Source organism: Lontra canadensis, unplaced genomic scaffold (genome assembly GCF_010015895.1).
Source record: "Lontra canadensis isolate GAN:19392208 unplaced genomic scaffold, GSC_riverotter_1.0 scaffold24, whole genome shotgun sequence".
NCBI classification, from domain to species: Eukaryota; Metazoa; Chordata; class Mammalia; order Carnivora; family Mustelidae; genus Lontra; species Lontra canadensis.
This window is the reverse complement of record NW_022631018.1, coordinates 6912623-6926562: the sequence shown is the minus strand read 5'-3', so window position 1 is coordinate 6926562 and position 13940 is coordinate 6912623. Positions and strand designations below refer to the sequence as shown.

At 39.2% G+C, this 13940-nt stretch overlaps 1 protein-coding gene across 1 annotated transcript in view; it reads right to left on the bottom strand.

Annotated features, from left to right (window-relative positions):
- STX6 (syntaxin 6) overlaps window positions 1–13940 on the bottom strand; it is a 44233-nt gene that overhangs the window by 17502 nt on the left and 12791 nt on the right. Inside the window, exons 2-3 of the mRNA XM_032862711.1 lie at window positions 6920–7089; window positions 4238–4332 (exon numbers count right to left, since the gene is read on the bottom strand). Of these exons, the coding sequence (XP_032718602.1) occupies window positions 4238–4332; window positions 6920–7089 (265 nt within the window). The remainder of the gene's footprint in view (window positions 1–4237; window positions 4333–6919; window positions 7090–13940) is intronic.

Below are 13940 nucleotides of genomic sequence, written 5' to 3'. Positions count from 1 at the left end.
AGAAAACAATATTTATATGGGGGTGTTTGGCTGGCTAAGTTGGTAGAACATGCAATATTTATATGGGGGTGTTTGGCTGGCTAAGTTGGTAGAACATGCAACTCTTGATCTCAGGGTTGTGAGTTAGAAGCCCACACTGGGTGTGGAGATTACTTAAAAATAAAATCTTTAAAAAAAAAAGTAAAATATATACCAAAAAAAAGAAAAAAAAAAAAAGGAAAGAGGTACACAGCAGTGTTATTTATAATATGAAAGAAAAACAGAAATAAGCAGCAGTTCCAAACCAGAGTGTAGAAACTTAGAGTAAACCCAGAATATATGTCATTACTTTTAAGAGTCTATTTCAGGGTCATATAATGGCTACAAACAATACATGAAACTGTTAACAGTGATTATTCCTAGGAAGTGGAATTACAGAATGGGCAGGGGGCATTTTCACCGTTCTCATACAGCAAAATTACTTGCATTTTAAAAACAGCAAGTATGGATTACCTTTAATTTTTAAAAGTAAAATTTAAAAAATGCTTATGATTGCTTAACAGTATGATCACAATTATGTAAAACACAACTGCCATGTGTTAAGAAAATGACTATGAGAAAACATAACAAAGTTTTGTATTTATTATTTTGAGCTTAGGTTTCTTTTCTGTTTTTTCTCTTATTAACATTTTTCTAATTTTCTTTAATGAACATGCATTACTTTAATACAATATATGTGGGGGGGGGGCGGTTAGTCCCCATGGCCGTGACTTCTCTGACAGCTGTGTGGTGTGCACCCTGTGTGTGGCCATGGCAGCAAGTAAAGCACTAGGCTTTCACTTCCAGGATGTCAGTGTTTCTACAGATGCTAAAAGTTGTGAGACACCATGCAACAGATTACATTCTGCTATGATTAATTAGGATTTAAGAATTTTAAGCTTAGTCACTAAACAGTTTTAAGCATTCTGTAATAACCCATCAGGCCAAAAACATACTCAATCGTCTTTCTAACACATGAAGTTTAGAACCAGCAGTCAAGAAGCATTACCAATATGATTTGGTTCATCTGTCAAAAGACCAACACAAGTCCTGGTTATTTACGCTCCTGTTCCTATGTCATGGTATCTTCCAGACTGAGTGAATGGGACACTACATATATCCCAGTGCTTCCCACTAAGAGGTCTCATATCCCAATGTCCTCTCTGCCCACCCTGCACACCTCATCGTTGTTGGTTAACCATGTCTGTCTTGACTTAGAATGAAAAGTGAACAATTCTTGGGTTGGAACAAGTTGGGTTTCTTTCCCCACAGGGATGTACGGTTTTCATTCCTTTGAAAGTTAACGTTAGAAAATGTCTAAGAGGGGGCGCCTGGGTGGCCCAGTGGGTTAAAACCTCTGCCTTCGGCTCAGGTCATGGTCTCAGGGTCCTGGGATCGAGCCCCACATCGGGCTCTCTGCTCGGCAGGGAGCCTGCTTCCTCCTCTCTCTCTGCCTGCCTCTCTGCCTACTTGTGATCTCTGTCTGTCAAATAAATAAATAAAATCTTAAAAAAAAAAAAAAAAGAAAATGTCTAAGAGGATCATTTAATTGATAAAGAAAACACAGAGCCAAAGAAGCTAAGTGACTTGCCACGATGGAAATTTGTTAAGGTCACAGATGAGCCTAGAACTCCATTCTCCTAACAGCTCCTTCCCTGAGTTCCTCTGCCACACACTGCAAAAGCTTCTCCTACGAGGTGGTCACTCCTGGAACAGATTTCCGCAACAGGAAAATTCCCCATGCAAAATCACTGATGTGGCGATAACCCCACAAATGTACACATGATTACTTCAAAATTATCAAAGGCTATTTATGCACACAAAAGAATATTTTGCTTTCTTCAGTAAAAACTGCCAGCAAAACTTACTAAACTGTACAACCTTAAAAGACACTTGGGAAAACAAGACGCTTAAAACAAGGAAGGCTTCTAAAAGCAAAACCAATGGACATTAATTGAAAAGAAAAAAAAAAAAAAAGAAAGATGTGATTCTTCAGAGAGAACAACCACAGTCACAAATGTACAGTGTATCACTGACTCTCCCGCCTGAGAAGAAGAAAGCACTGCGGGCATCAGCTGCGGATCCAAACGTATTCCTTTCACAGCAACTAAATGAAAACCTACTGGTAATGGTTAACAGAGGAGTTTACAGGAGCTTGTGAGAGACAAATCCCAAACTGAAGCGTGGTCATAGGTCTCATTTCCCAAATCAGCAAACTCTCTGACTCCACTCTGTCTCCTCCAATTAGAACCCAGAGATCTCGGTCTACAAATGCTGCTTAACTAAATGCAATCATGTTCAGTCAACACAAGGTGCTTAAAAAAAAAAAAATCCAAGTGAGCACCATGACTACCTCCTTCTCTCCTTATAGGACTTCAGTTAGAATTTATCGAAATTAGATCAGCAAAAGCTCAGTTAGGTACTGCTAACCTACAACTAGTAATCAGTAACACTAACAGCTTCCCCAAAATGGGTCATAACTAAAACAAGAATGATTAGAAACTCTAAAATACTCAGTTGGATTATATAGTTAAGTATGATTTAGACCTCAACTCTAGAAGGACTGCAACACTACATATGAAATATGGACGTGGTTTAGAATACGTCTTTCCGGGGCGCTGGGGTGGCTCAGTGGGTTAAGCAGCTGCCTTCGGCTCAGGTCATGATCCTGGAGTCCCAGAATCGAGCCCCAAGTCAGGCTGCCCAGTCAGCCGGGAGTCTGCTTCTCCTTCTGACCCTCCTCTCATGCTCTCTCTCACTCTCTCTAATAAATACAATTTAAGAAAAAAAAAAAAAAAAACTCCTTTCAAAGAGTGTACTTTAAAAACCTTTTTCAAGTATTAGAAAATGAACTTCGGTTTCTACTTGCAATTATACCAACGAACTTAACTTTCAATATATTCAGCTCTGAATCTCAATGTACAAAATTTACAAGTACTATCTTGCGAAAAGAACAAACACAATGACCGAGTTCAGGAATTTGTGTTTCACTGCCTGGGGCCACTTAAATACCAGCCTCTACAGAAGTGTCATTCAGAAAATCTACTACAAAAAATAAAAAAGCAAACTATATTTATAAAACAAATAATTGGGGACTTACCTTATCGGAAAAAGAGGCTTTCTTATCAGAACAGCATTCTGAATTGGCTAGAAATTAGGACTAATACAAATGTTCAGTGTATATCAATGATGTACCCACGTCCCAAAAAGGTTACTGGCCCATTAAACTATGGGTTTATTTAACAATAATTTATACACACATATACACACACACAGAGAAAGGCAACTACTGAATAAAAGAAGACACAAGAATTAGTTAAAGTTCAGTGATAACCTACGATTTGAAATAATTTCAAAAGGAAATCACATGACATAAAGTCTTTGGCAAACACATAGCAAGGTTCCTGCCTGAGATGACTCCTAAAAAGCCATATGTTAGCACTGGTATGATCCCAAGTTTCTTTATTCAAGGAAGCTGCTTTCTAGTACATATGTTAAAGACAGCTGGTTCTCTTACATCTAGTTATGCTAATCAAATGGCTTAGCCATATAGTTTCAAAATACAAACATATCTCAAGAAGACAAAATTTGACTGAAATGGTATTTTCTCCTTGTTTTTCTTTTTTTTTTTTTTTAAACAATAGGCTATTAGCTCTATAATTTGAGACTAGAGACTTGTTCACTTGGATTGGTGTTTTACACTCTAATGGATGCTTGCTCTGGACAGCTCCCGGAAGGCTGTCAAGCCGTTGTATATGGAAATGTCAGTAACATGGGTTGCAAAAGTTCCAGAAGCAATTCAGATGGTGGAAGAGGCCGCTATCCAAACCTGGTAAGAGTCATTCTTCACAATGCAAAGTGATTACCAATCAATCAAGAAACCAAATGGTTTCTACAATAGTAGTTCTTCCTTTTGTCCAAAAATACAGTATACCGAGAAATTAAGAGGCAAAAAGATAACTGGTTTGGAGAAACGGGAGCTATGGACAAGTAACCTCCCAAAGCCAGTTACCTACTCTCATTTTTGCTCCAAGAAAATAAACCAGACAATACTAAAACAAATTTCTTTATTTGAATCAGAGAAATTAGGAGGGACACTGACATTTAATTCATACTAAAAAGTCGTTTTAAAGTTGACCTATTAGTTTACAATTAAGAAAAAGCGTTTTGAGAAGTGTGGCTATTTCTTGCACAAATAACACAGTAAGATATTCCTTACCCTGACAACTTGCCGAGTACTTGTGATGAAGGTTTTTCTTATACTCAATTCAGTTGCATCGAGGTTGAATTTTCTAGGATTTGCTTCAACTATGCGTGGGTCAAAAAGTCAAGGGAAAGCAATTTCATCATTAAAAACCTAACAAACATCATGTTAAACCACAAAATCTCTCACAGGTAAGCAATAAAATCTGTCTCAGTGTTTCTTAAAGCAATGTCAACTTGACACACATCATTCTCAACCCTTCTCCTCCCACAGCTGTGAGGGTCTCTGTGCCTCGGAGTGGAGAAGACCCACCCAGTTGAAGAAGCAACAGCCCTTGCTGAGTTCGTTACAAAGCCATGGTGGGCGGACCATGGCTGAGCCGGGCTCTCCCAGATGCCTGCCAGCACTCTGTGTTGACTCTTTTCTGACTCCAGACCAGCTTTCCCATGACCACTTTGCAAGCCTTTTCCACCTGCTGTTCCAGACCATCTCATTTATGTCAGGGAGCTAACCCTCCTTATTCCTCTAGAGGTCAAGGTTTCTTCAGTGAAGCTTCACCTAATCATCTCGTTCCCAGCCTGGTCCCGCTGCCCCGTGTCAGACGCTCACATGGCTCTCTGGTCTTTTCTCTTACTGTCTGCAAATACACAGTGCTGTTATTTGATTAATGTCTGTCCCCCCATCCCCTGAGCCCTTCACTCACTACTCCCCACCATGAATTCCATGAGAGCTGGTATACTGTTCTGTTTTATCACTCCAATCTCAGACTAACAAAATACCCAGCTTAGGGTACACTCAATGATTATTTGCTGAAGGAATGATGAAAACACAGGCACACCTCATTTTATTGTGCCTTGTTTTACTGCACTTAGAGACACTGTGTGTTTTACAAATGGAAGGCTTCTGGCAACCCTATGTCGAGCAAGTCTATGGGCGCCATTTTCCAAGAGCATTTGCTCACTTCATGTCTCTGCACGTTTTGGTAATTCTTACAATATTTCAAGCTTTCTTATTATTACATTTGTTATAATGATCTGTGATTGTGACTCACTGAAAGCTCAGATGATGATTAGACTTTTTTTTGCAATAAAGTATTTTTTAAAAGACTTTTTTTTTTAAAAGTAATTTCTACACCCAGCAGGGGTTTGAACTTAAAATCCTGAGATCAAGAGTCACATGCTCTACTGCCTGAGCCAGCCAGGTGCCCCAGCAATAAAGTACTTTTAAATCAAGGTATATACATTGTTTTTAGACAAAATACTGTCGTGCACTGAATAGACTACAGTATAGTGTCAACATAACTTTTATATGCACAAGGAAATCCTAAAAATTCACTTGTGTCCCTCTACTGCGACCACGATACTCACCTTACTGTGGTGGTCTGGAACAAACCCACAGTATCTCCAAAGTGTGCATGCACCTGTTAACACTTCTGTCCTCTTTTTCTCACAATTTCTCGGTCTCATCAATCTTCTTCTCTTCCCTCTATCTCAAGGTATCTCCCTGTACCTGTGTTTTCAATCCCACCTTCTCAAGTTTTGTTCCACTAATTTTTAACAATATACTTTTTAAAATAATTTAAAAGGTACCCAGGGTCATATGATAAATAGAAATATGAACAGATAATGCCCTCCACTTAATAACTGCATATGAACCTGAAAAGCTGGTTTCCTAGACCACACAGCGAGAACAAGAGAGAAGTGAGAACATGCAACTGGCATATCTTCAACATTTTTGATTAACTGGAATTTTTCCAGCTGAAAAAAGGCCATCATTCTCTGGTTTTTCAGTCAGGTCAGTGGACTTTCCAACAACAGCATGACTTAATAGATCTGCTTTTACTAAATGCAGTCTCATGGCACAAAATGCCTCTCTTGGACACTAGCACTGTAACACATCACTTCTTGAACAGGAAAAAGTCCACAGAAGCATTTTCTTTTGGTTTCTAATTAACGTTGTAAGACACTGGTCTACGGAATAATGACTAAAACTCCCAGAGGATGACTACATCCTCTGACTAACCTTGTAGGACACAGCTCTACGGAATAATGACTAACACTCCCAGAGGCTCACTGCGTGGCAGGCCCCCCACTTACCTGCTCAGCTTACACCAACCCTATGAGAGAGGTACCACTGTTACCCGAACCTTCTACTGAAGAGGAAACTGAAGCAGAGAGCAAGGCACCCAAAGTCACATGGCTAGTAACTGGTGTGGCCAGGACTTGAACACACGGTCTGTCTCGAGGGACCGAGCTCTGAACCACTGCACCACACTGTCTCCACGTGGCCGGATTTATCACGCACTGTAGAAGAAGGTGGCCCTACACCTTAGCTTACTGGGCAATTATTTCAAATGTGTCAAGACACAAATAAGAGTACTATCGGGGCACCTGGGTGGCTCAGTGGGTTAAGCCTCTGCCTTCGGCTCAGGTCACGATCTCAGGGTCCTCGGATCAAGCCCCACATCAGGCTCTCTGCGCGGCAGGGAGCCTGCTTCCTCCTCTCTCTCTGCCTGCCTCTCTGACTACTTGTGATCTCTCTCTGTCAAATAAATAAATAAAATCTTAAAAAAAAAAAAAAGAGTACTATCAATCGATTATAAAGAAAGAATCTAATCAATGTACTTGAGACATCAGGATAAAAACATGTTCACTTTTCTGTTGACCCCAAAGGCACAGGCACCATGGAAAAGGATATTGATGGTCTCGTCAAGGTCCTCGAGATCCCACTCTATGCTCCGGAGGTTGTTCCTCAGCTCATTGGTGGTCCAGTCGATTTCCTCCCTCGTTGCCGTAGAGGGGTCCTGGAGGAGCTCTGTCCATCTCTGAAATAATCCCTGGGCGGTGTTGACTGCTTTCTGTACCTCTCTGTAATCAAGGTGAAGGGAAAGGACAGAAATCACAGATGTGTTCCATGAACAAGTTAACTACTGCCTGACCTAGTTAACACTGTTATCACATACCATCTTCAGCGACCACCATCCCCAGAAGTGTTTTTAGACCTTTATGGAAGGATCTTCACGAACAAATACCAAAATCCAAACCTTTAAGAATAACAGTATTACGTTCTCAGCTGATTTTGGAATAAAATGGTCATTATTTAAATAGCTATATCAGGTTTATTTGAGAAGGACAATTTTTTGAGAATTATTTGAGAAGGCAAGTTTTTCTCTGAAGAGCCTATACTTAAAAGCCATGTAAGAAACAATCCTACAAATTAACTAAAGTGCCATTAACATTCACACATGCAGCCATTTCGTGTGCTAGTAATCTGTATTCACAAAAACAAGTCCTAACACAGCTTTCCTTTTCTTGGGGGGTGGGGGTAGAGTGGGAGGTGAGGGAAAAAAGGGTTGAGGAAGGGTTATATTCATGCAACTAGCCTTTTAGAAGGAAAGTATTTTAATCTGAGACTTAAAAAAAATTGTCTTAATTCCAGTATTGTTAACATACAGTGTTAGGTGCGTTTCAGATATACAATACAGCGATTCAATAATTTCATACACTGCTCAGTGCTCATCATGGTAAGTGTACTCTTAATTCTCTTTACCTATTTTCCCCAGCCCCCCACCCCATCCCCTCTGGTAATCATCAGTTTGTTCTCTATAGTTAAGAGTCTGTTTCTTGGTTTCTTTTTTTTTTTTTTAATTTTGCTCATTTGTTTTATTTCTTAAATTCCACATGAGTGAAATCATATGATATTTGTCTTTCTTTGACTGACTTACTTCATCTAGCATTATACCCTCTAACTCCATCCATGTTGGTCCACATGGCAAGATTTAATTTCTTTTTACGGTTACATTAATATTCCATTGTTTATATATATATATATACACACACCTCAGCTTCTTTATCCATTCATCTATCAATGGCCACTCGGGCTGCTTTCATATTCTGGCTATTGTAAATAATGCTGCTATAAACATAGGGGTGCATGTATCCCTTTAAATTAGTGTATTTGTATTTTGGGGGTAAATACCCAGTAGTATGATTCCTGGATCATAGGGTAGCTCTATTTTTAACTTTTTGAAGGACATCTACACTGTTTCCCACAGTGGTTACACCAATTTGCACTCCCACCAATACTGCACGGGAGAGTTCTTATTTCTTTGCATCCTCGCCAACACTTGTCGTTTCTTACATTTTTGGTTTTAGACATTCTTGACAGGTGTGAAGCCATAACTCATTGTAGTTTTGATTTGGATTTCCCTGATGATGAGTGATGTTAAATATCTTTTCATGTGTCTGTTGGCCATCCTACCTCTTCTTTGAAGAAATGCCTACTCATGTCTTCTGCCCATTTTTAAATTGGATTATTTGTTTTTCAGGTGTTGAGCTGTATCTGTTCTTTTTATATTTTGGATACTAACCCTTTTATCAGAGTTGTCATCTGGAAATATCTTTTCCCATTCAGTAGCTTGTCTTTAATCTGAGACATTTTTAAATCCAAAATCTGATTAGAAGATTTCCTAGTATTATTAGCTTTAAATATAAATATGTATTATTATTTAAATATGTATTAAACATACACGTAGCAGACAAGTGAGTTTCTTGTTTAGAGAGTGAAACTAGGCCATTAAGTGCTATGATTTAGAATGCTTTCAAATTAGATAAAGTCACAAAGTTGTAAAAATTTTCCCACTTCCATTCTCATGGATTAGAAGAACAAATATTGTTAAAATGTTTATACTACCCAAAGCAATCTACACATTTAATGCAACCTTATCAAAATACCAACAGCATTTTTCAGAGCTAGAACAATCCTAAAATGTATCTGGAACCACAAAAGACCCCATGAGCAAAAGCAATCTTGAAAAGGAAAAAGCAAAGCTACAGTCCACACAATTTCGGACTTTATAACAAAGTTGTCATCATCAAAACAGTATGGTACTGACACAAAAACAGACACAAAGATCAACGGAACACAATAGAAAACCCAGAACAGACCCACAAGCATAAGGCCAACTAATCTTTGACAACGCAAGAAAGAAAATCCAATGGAAAAAAGTCTCTTCAACAAATGGTTTTGGGAAAACTGGACATCCACGTGCAGAAGAATGCAACTGGACCACTTTCTTACACTATACCCAAAAATAAATCCAAAATGGATGAAAGACCTCAATTGGAAACAGGAGGCCATCAAAATCCTACAGGAGAACACAAGCAGCAACGTCTTTGACACGGGTCATAGCAACTTCTTACTAGACATGTCTCCTAAGGCAAGAGAAGCAAAAGCAAAAATAAACTACTGGGACTTTATCAAAATAAAAAGCTTCTGCACAGCAAAGGAAACAATCAACGGAACTAAAAGGTAGCCTCCTTCATGGGAAGAGATATTCACAAGTGATCTATCTGATCCACAATGTAAATGCTATAACTGAATATTACTGCATATAAAAGCCAACAAGGAACCATTTTACAATTAATTATATGGTCTCTTGTATCAAATATTATAATCTTCACACACCTAAACTAAGAGATCTGTTTTGTTCCTTCAATGATTTCTTAACTGGTACTTCTGGGGGTTCACTCAGGGTGTTTGCTGCCTATAGCTTTAAGACAGAAACTGCATGCACCCTAGTCCCTCTGACAGTTTAGTCCGAAGATAAAGCACTAGCAAAATGAACAAAGGTGCCTTACGATAATATTTCGGTTTGAGAATACTCATGAGAGCTAAAAAGAGTCTTAAAACAGAGAATAGAGCTATGGGGCCAGGCTGAATACATCACTGAGCTGTATGGCCAACAGTGACATCTCCCCAGGTGTGTTCAACACCCAGTTTAAGGTTAGCAGGGTCCTCTCATTGTTCCTCCCACATCAGTCTTAGACTTTCTGTGTTCATGAGAAACTCTATTTAACATAAAAAGGGGAGGGACTAAGCATGCGTTTTTTACTTTTTCCTATGGTTTCTGTCTGGTTTGGTGGAGAAAGAGGTACACATTTCCCCATAATACTGGGTACTTGGGTTTATTTTTAGGTGTTGAATATCACCTATGGTACTAGAAGACAGAGTTAAAAAGGCATCAATCATGACATCTCATTTTAAAGAATATAAAAATTAGCAGTTCCGTAACATACATATAAATTCCTTTTTGAGAACTAAGAAGCCTTAAAACAAAGAAGCCTGAGGCCAGGGCATACCATACTCTCCAACCCCAGAACATGACTATATGCTCAAATTAAATTCTCTATGGTAGCAATCCATACACTTTTTCTTTTTAAGGTTTTATTTGAGAGAGAGAAACAGACAGAGATAGTGAGAGAGAGCACAAGCAGGGAGGAGAGGAAGAAGCAGGCTTCTTACTGGGCAGGGAGACTGACAGGTGATTCGATCCCAGGGTCCTGGGATCATGACCTGAACCAAGGCAGATGCTTAACCAACTGAGCCACCCAGACGTCCCTCCATACACTTTTTTAATCTCAGGGCTCCTTTGCACTCTTCAGAATTACTGAAGACCCCAAAGAACTTGGATTGTACAATGGAATATTACTCAGGCATCAGAAAGGATGAATACCCAACTTTTGCATCAACATGGACAGAACTGGAGATTATGCTAAATGAAATAAGTCAAGCAGAGAAAGTCAATTATCATATGGTTTCACTTACTTGTGGAACGTAAGGCATAGCATTGAGGACATTAGGAGAAGGACGGGAAAAATGAAAGGGGGGAGGGAAACAGAGGGGGAGTGAACCATGAGAGACTATGGACTCCGGGAAACAAACTGAAGGTTTTAGAGGGGAGGGGTGGGGGGGAAGGGTGAGCCAAGCGATGGGTCTTAAGGAGGGCATGGATCATGGAGCACTGGGTGTCATATGCAAACAGTGAATAGTGTCAGTCACTGTATGGTGACTAACGTAACATTAAAAAAAAAAAAGAACTTAGATTGGCGTGGGTTATTTATCTATTGCCATTCACCATATTAGAATTTCAAACAGATGTTTAAAAAGTATTTATCAAGTAATCAAACATACTAAACTTGCTACATGTTAATATAATGTTTTTTTGCAAAATAAAACTTCTAAAACAAACAAAAAAATTACTCTGTTTCACATGTTCGCAGATCTCTTTAATATCTAGTTTAACAGAGGACAGCTGGATTCTCATATCTCCTTCTACATTCAATCTGTTGACATGTTTTGTTGACGTATACAGGAAAATGCAGCCTCATATAGATAGATGGAAAAGGGGGGAGTATTTTAATAGTCTGTTTAGTTAATTGTGGATATTCTTTTTTGACCCCATACCAAAACTTAACAAAGTGGCAGTTTCTTTTTTTTTTTTTTTTTTTTAAAGATTTTATTTATTTATTTGACAGAGAGAGATCACAGTAGGCAGAGAGGCAGGCAGAGAGAGAGGAAGGGAAGCAGGCTTCCTGCTGAGCAGAGAGCCCGATGCGGGGCTCGATCCCAGGACCCTGGGATCATGACCTGAGCCGAAGGCAGAGGCTTTAACCCACTGAGCCACCCAGGCGCCCCAAAGTGGCAGTTTCTTAAAGGTTAGTTGCAATGTGGAACCTGAAACTGTATCAAAGACTTTTTCAACTCTTCATATATTACCATCCATTGTATTTTGAATGGATTCTTTACCTACCCATGTTTGATATCACATATGCTGGTCATCTGGAAAGTATTAGTTTGCTGAGTACCACAGGTCTTGAAAATGCTGACTCTTTTCATTAAACAATATCCCAAATCATATACCACCACCACCAATCTCATCAGAAAAAGTTAACTACTGGGAACCTGTAAGATAATAGGAGTTGATAGAAACTTTCCAAACTCCTGTTTGTTTTTTTTTTAAAAAAAAGGCTCTAATTTTATCATCTGCAATAAAACCTGTCAATTGTCTATTAAGTGACAGGTTCACTTTCTTCATTTTTGAGAAAATATCTCAAGTACTTTTTAGGTAATTTTCAAGTTTGAGAACATATGCAAGTCTTAATAGCCAGTTTGCCAGGCATACTTTCGAGTAAAAACGAGAGTCTGTGGAGGAAAAAAAAAACGAGCTATTTCAGCTAGCAACTCAATCACAAATTGCTTTTCCCAGAGACAACCATCTTATACCATAATATAGCAAAAGTGCTTTGCCATACTCTCAGTTTGTCACATAGAATAGTAAAATGTGTACAAAGGCTGGGGGAAAACATTTATGTGACATAACTGATCAATGTCTTTTTATCTAGAATATAATTTTTTAAAAATTCTCAAAACTGGGGTGCCTGGGTGGCTCAGTGGGTTGAGCCTCTGCCTTCGGCTCAGGTCATGATCTCAGGGTCCTGGGATCGAGCCCCGCATCAGGCTCTCTGCTCAGCAGGGAGCCTGCTTTCCCCTCCCTCTCTGCCTGCCTCTCTGTCTACTTGTGATCTCTGTCAAATAAATAACTAAAGTCTTTTTTTAAAAAAATTCTCAAAATGTAACAAGAAAAACAAACCTAATTAAGAAATGGGGGGAGGGTGGTAGGAAATGAGCAAAAGATGTGAAGAGTCACTTCACCAAAGACGACATATAGATGATAGTTAAGCACACAAGATGTCCAATACCATTAGTTATTAGAAAAATGCAAATTAAATCCACAATGAGATACCACTACTAACTGAGAATAGTTTAAAATAAATGACTGACACCACCAAAGGGCTGACCAGGTAGTGGAGTAACTGGAACTCCTGTGCATTTCTAGTAGGAATACAAAATGGTACAACCACTTTGGAAAATAACATGCCTTTCTTAAATTAAACAGGTTTATCGGGGTGCCTGGTAAGCAAAGGTAGTTAAGCCTCTACCTTTGGCTCGGATCATGATCCCAGGGTCCTGGGATCGAGCCCCGCATCAGGCTCCCTGCTCTGCGGGAGGCCTGCTTTTTCCTCTCCCACTACCCTTGCTTGTGTTCCCTCTCTCTGTCAAATAAATAAATAAAATCTTAAAAAGCAAACAAACAAACATGTTTATCATATGACCCAACATTCTCACTTCTAGGTGACATGAAAACGTACATTCACACAACCACCTGGAAATTCTTACAGTAGCTTTAGTCATAATTGTCAAAAATTGAAAACCACCACCCCTCAAGCAATAGCAACTGACCTGACAAGACCTCCAGCCAGCCTAGACCACCCAGACCAGTTTGAGTATAAGCCCCAACTCAAGCCTGCGCAGACAGATCATGGAGTGACTTCTAGAATGACCGACAACTACCTTTACCGCATTATAATATTAAATTCTCCACCCAAAGAGGAACATAGGCCTCATTTACCTACCATACAATGTACACACAGGCATGTTTCCTGAAGGCACATGTGCGACCTTCCACCCACCTCTACATATGACAAGCTTCCCCTTTTTAAATAATCATCCTAATCCTAAATGAAAGGAACCCATCTACACTTGCTCAGGGAATCACAGCTTTGAAAGTTATTCCCTGTGATCTCCTTATTTGCTGCAAATAAAGTTTCCTTTGTGCAACAACTCACCTGGCACAGTATTTTTTAATTTAATTTTATTTAAATTCAATTAATTAATATACAGTGTATTATTAGTTTCAGAGGTAGAGTTCAATGATTCATCAGTTGTATAGAACACCCAGTGCTCGTTACAACACCTGGTGTAGTTTTATCTGTGACTCACCAAGGAGCAAACTCGTATTAGTTCGGCTACAATGGGACACAGAGAAACCTTTAGGGGGGATGGGTCTGTCCTATATCTTATTTGTGGAGGTGGTGAT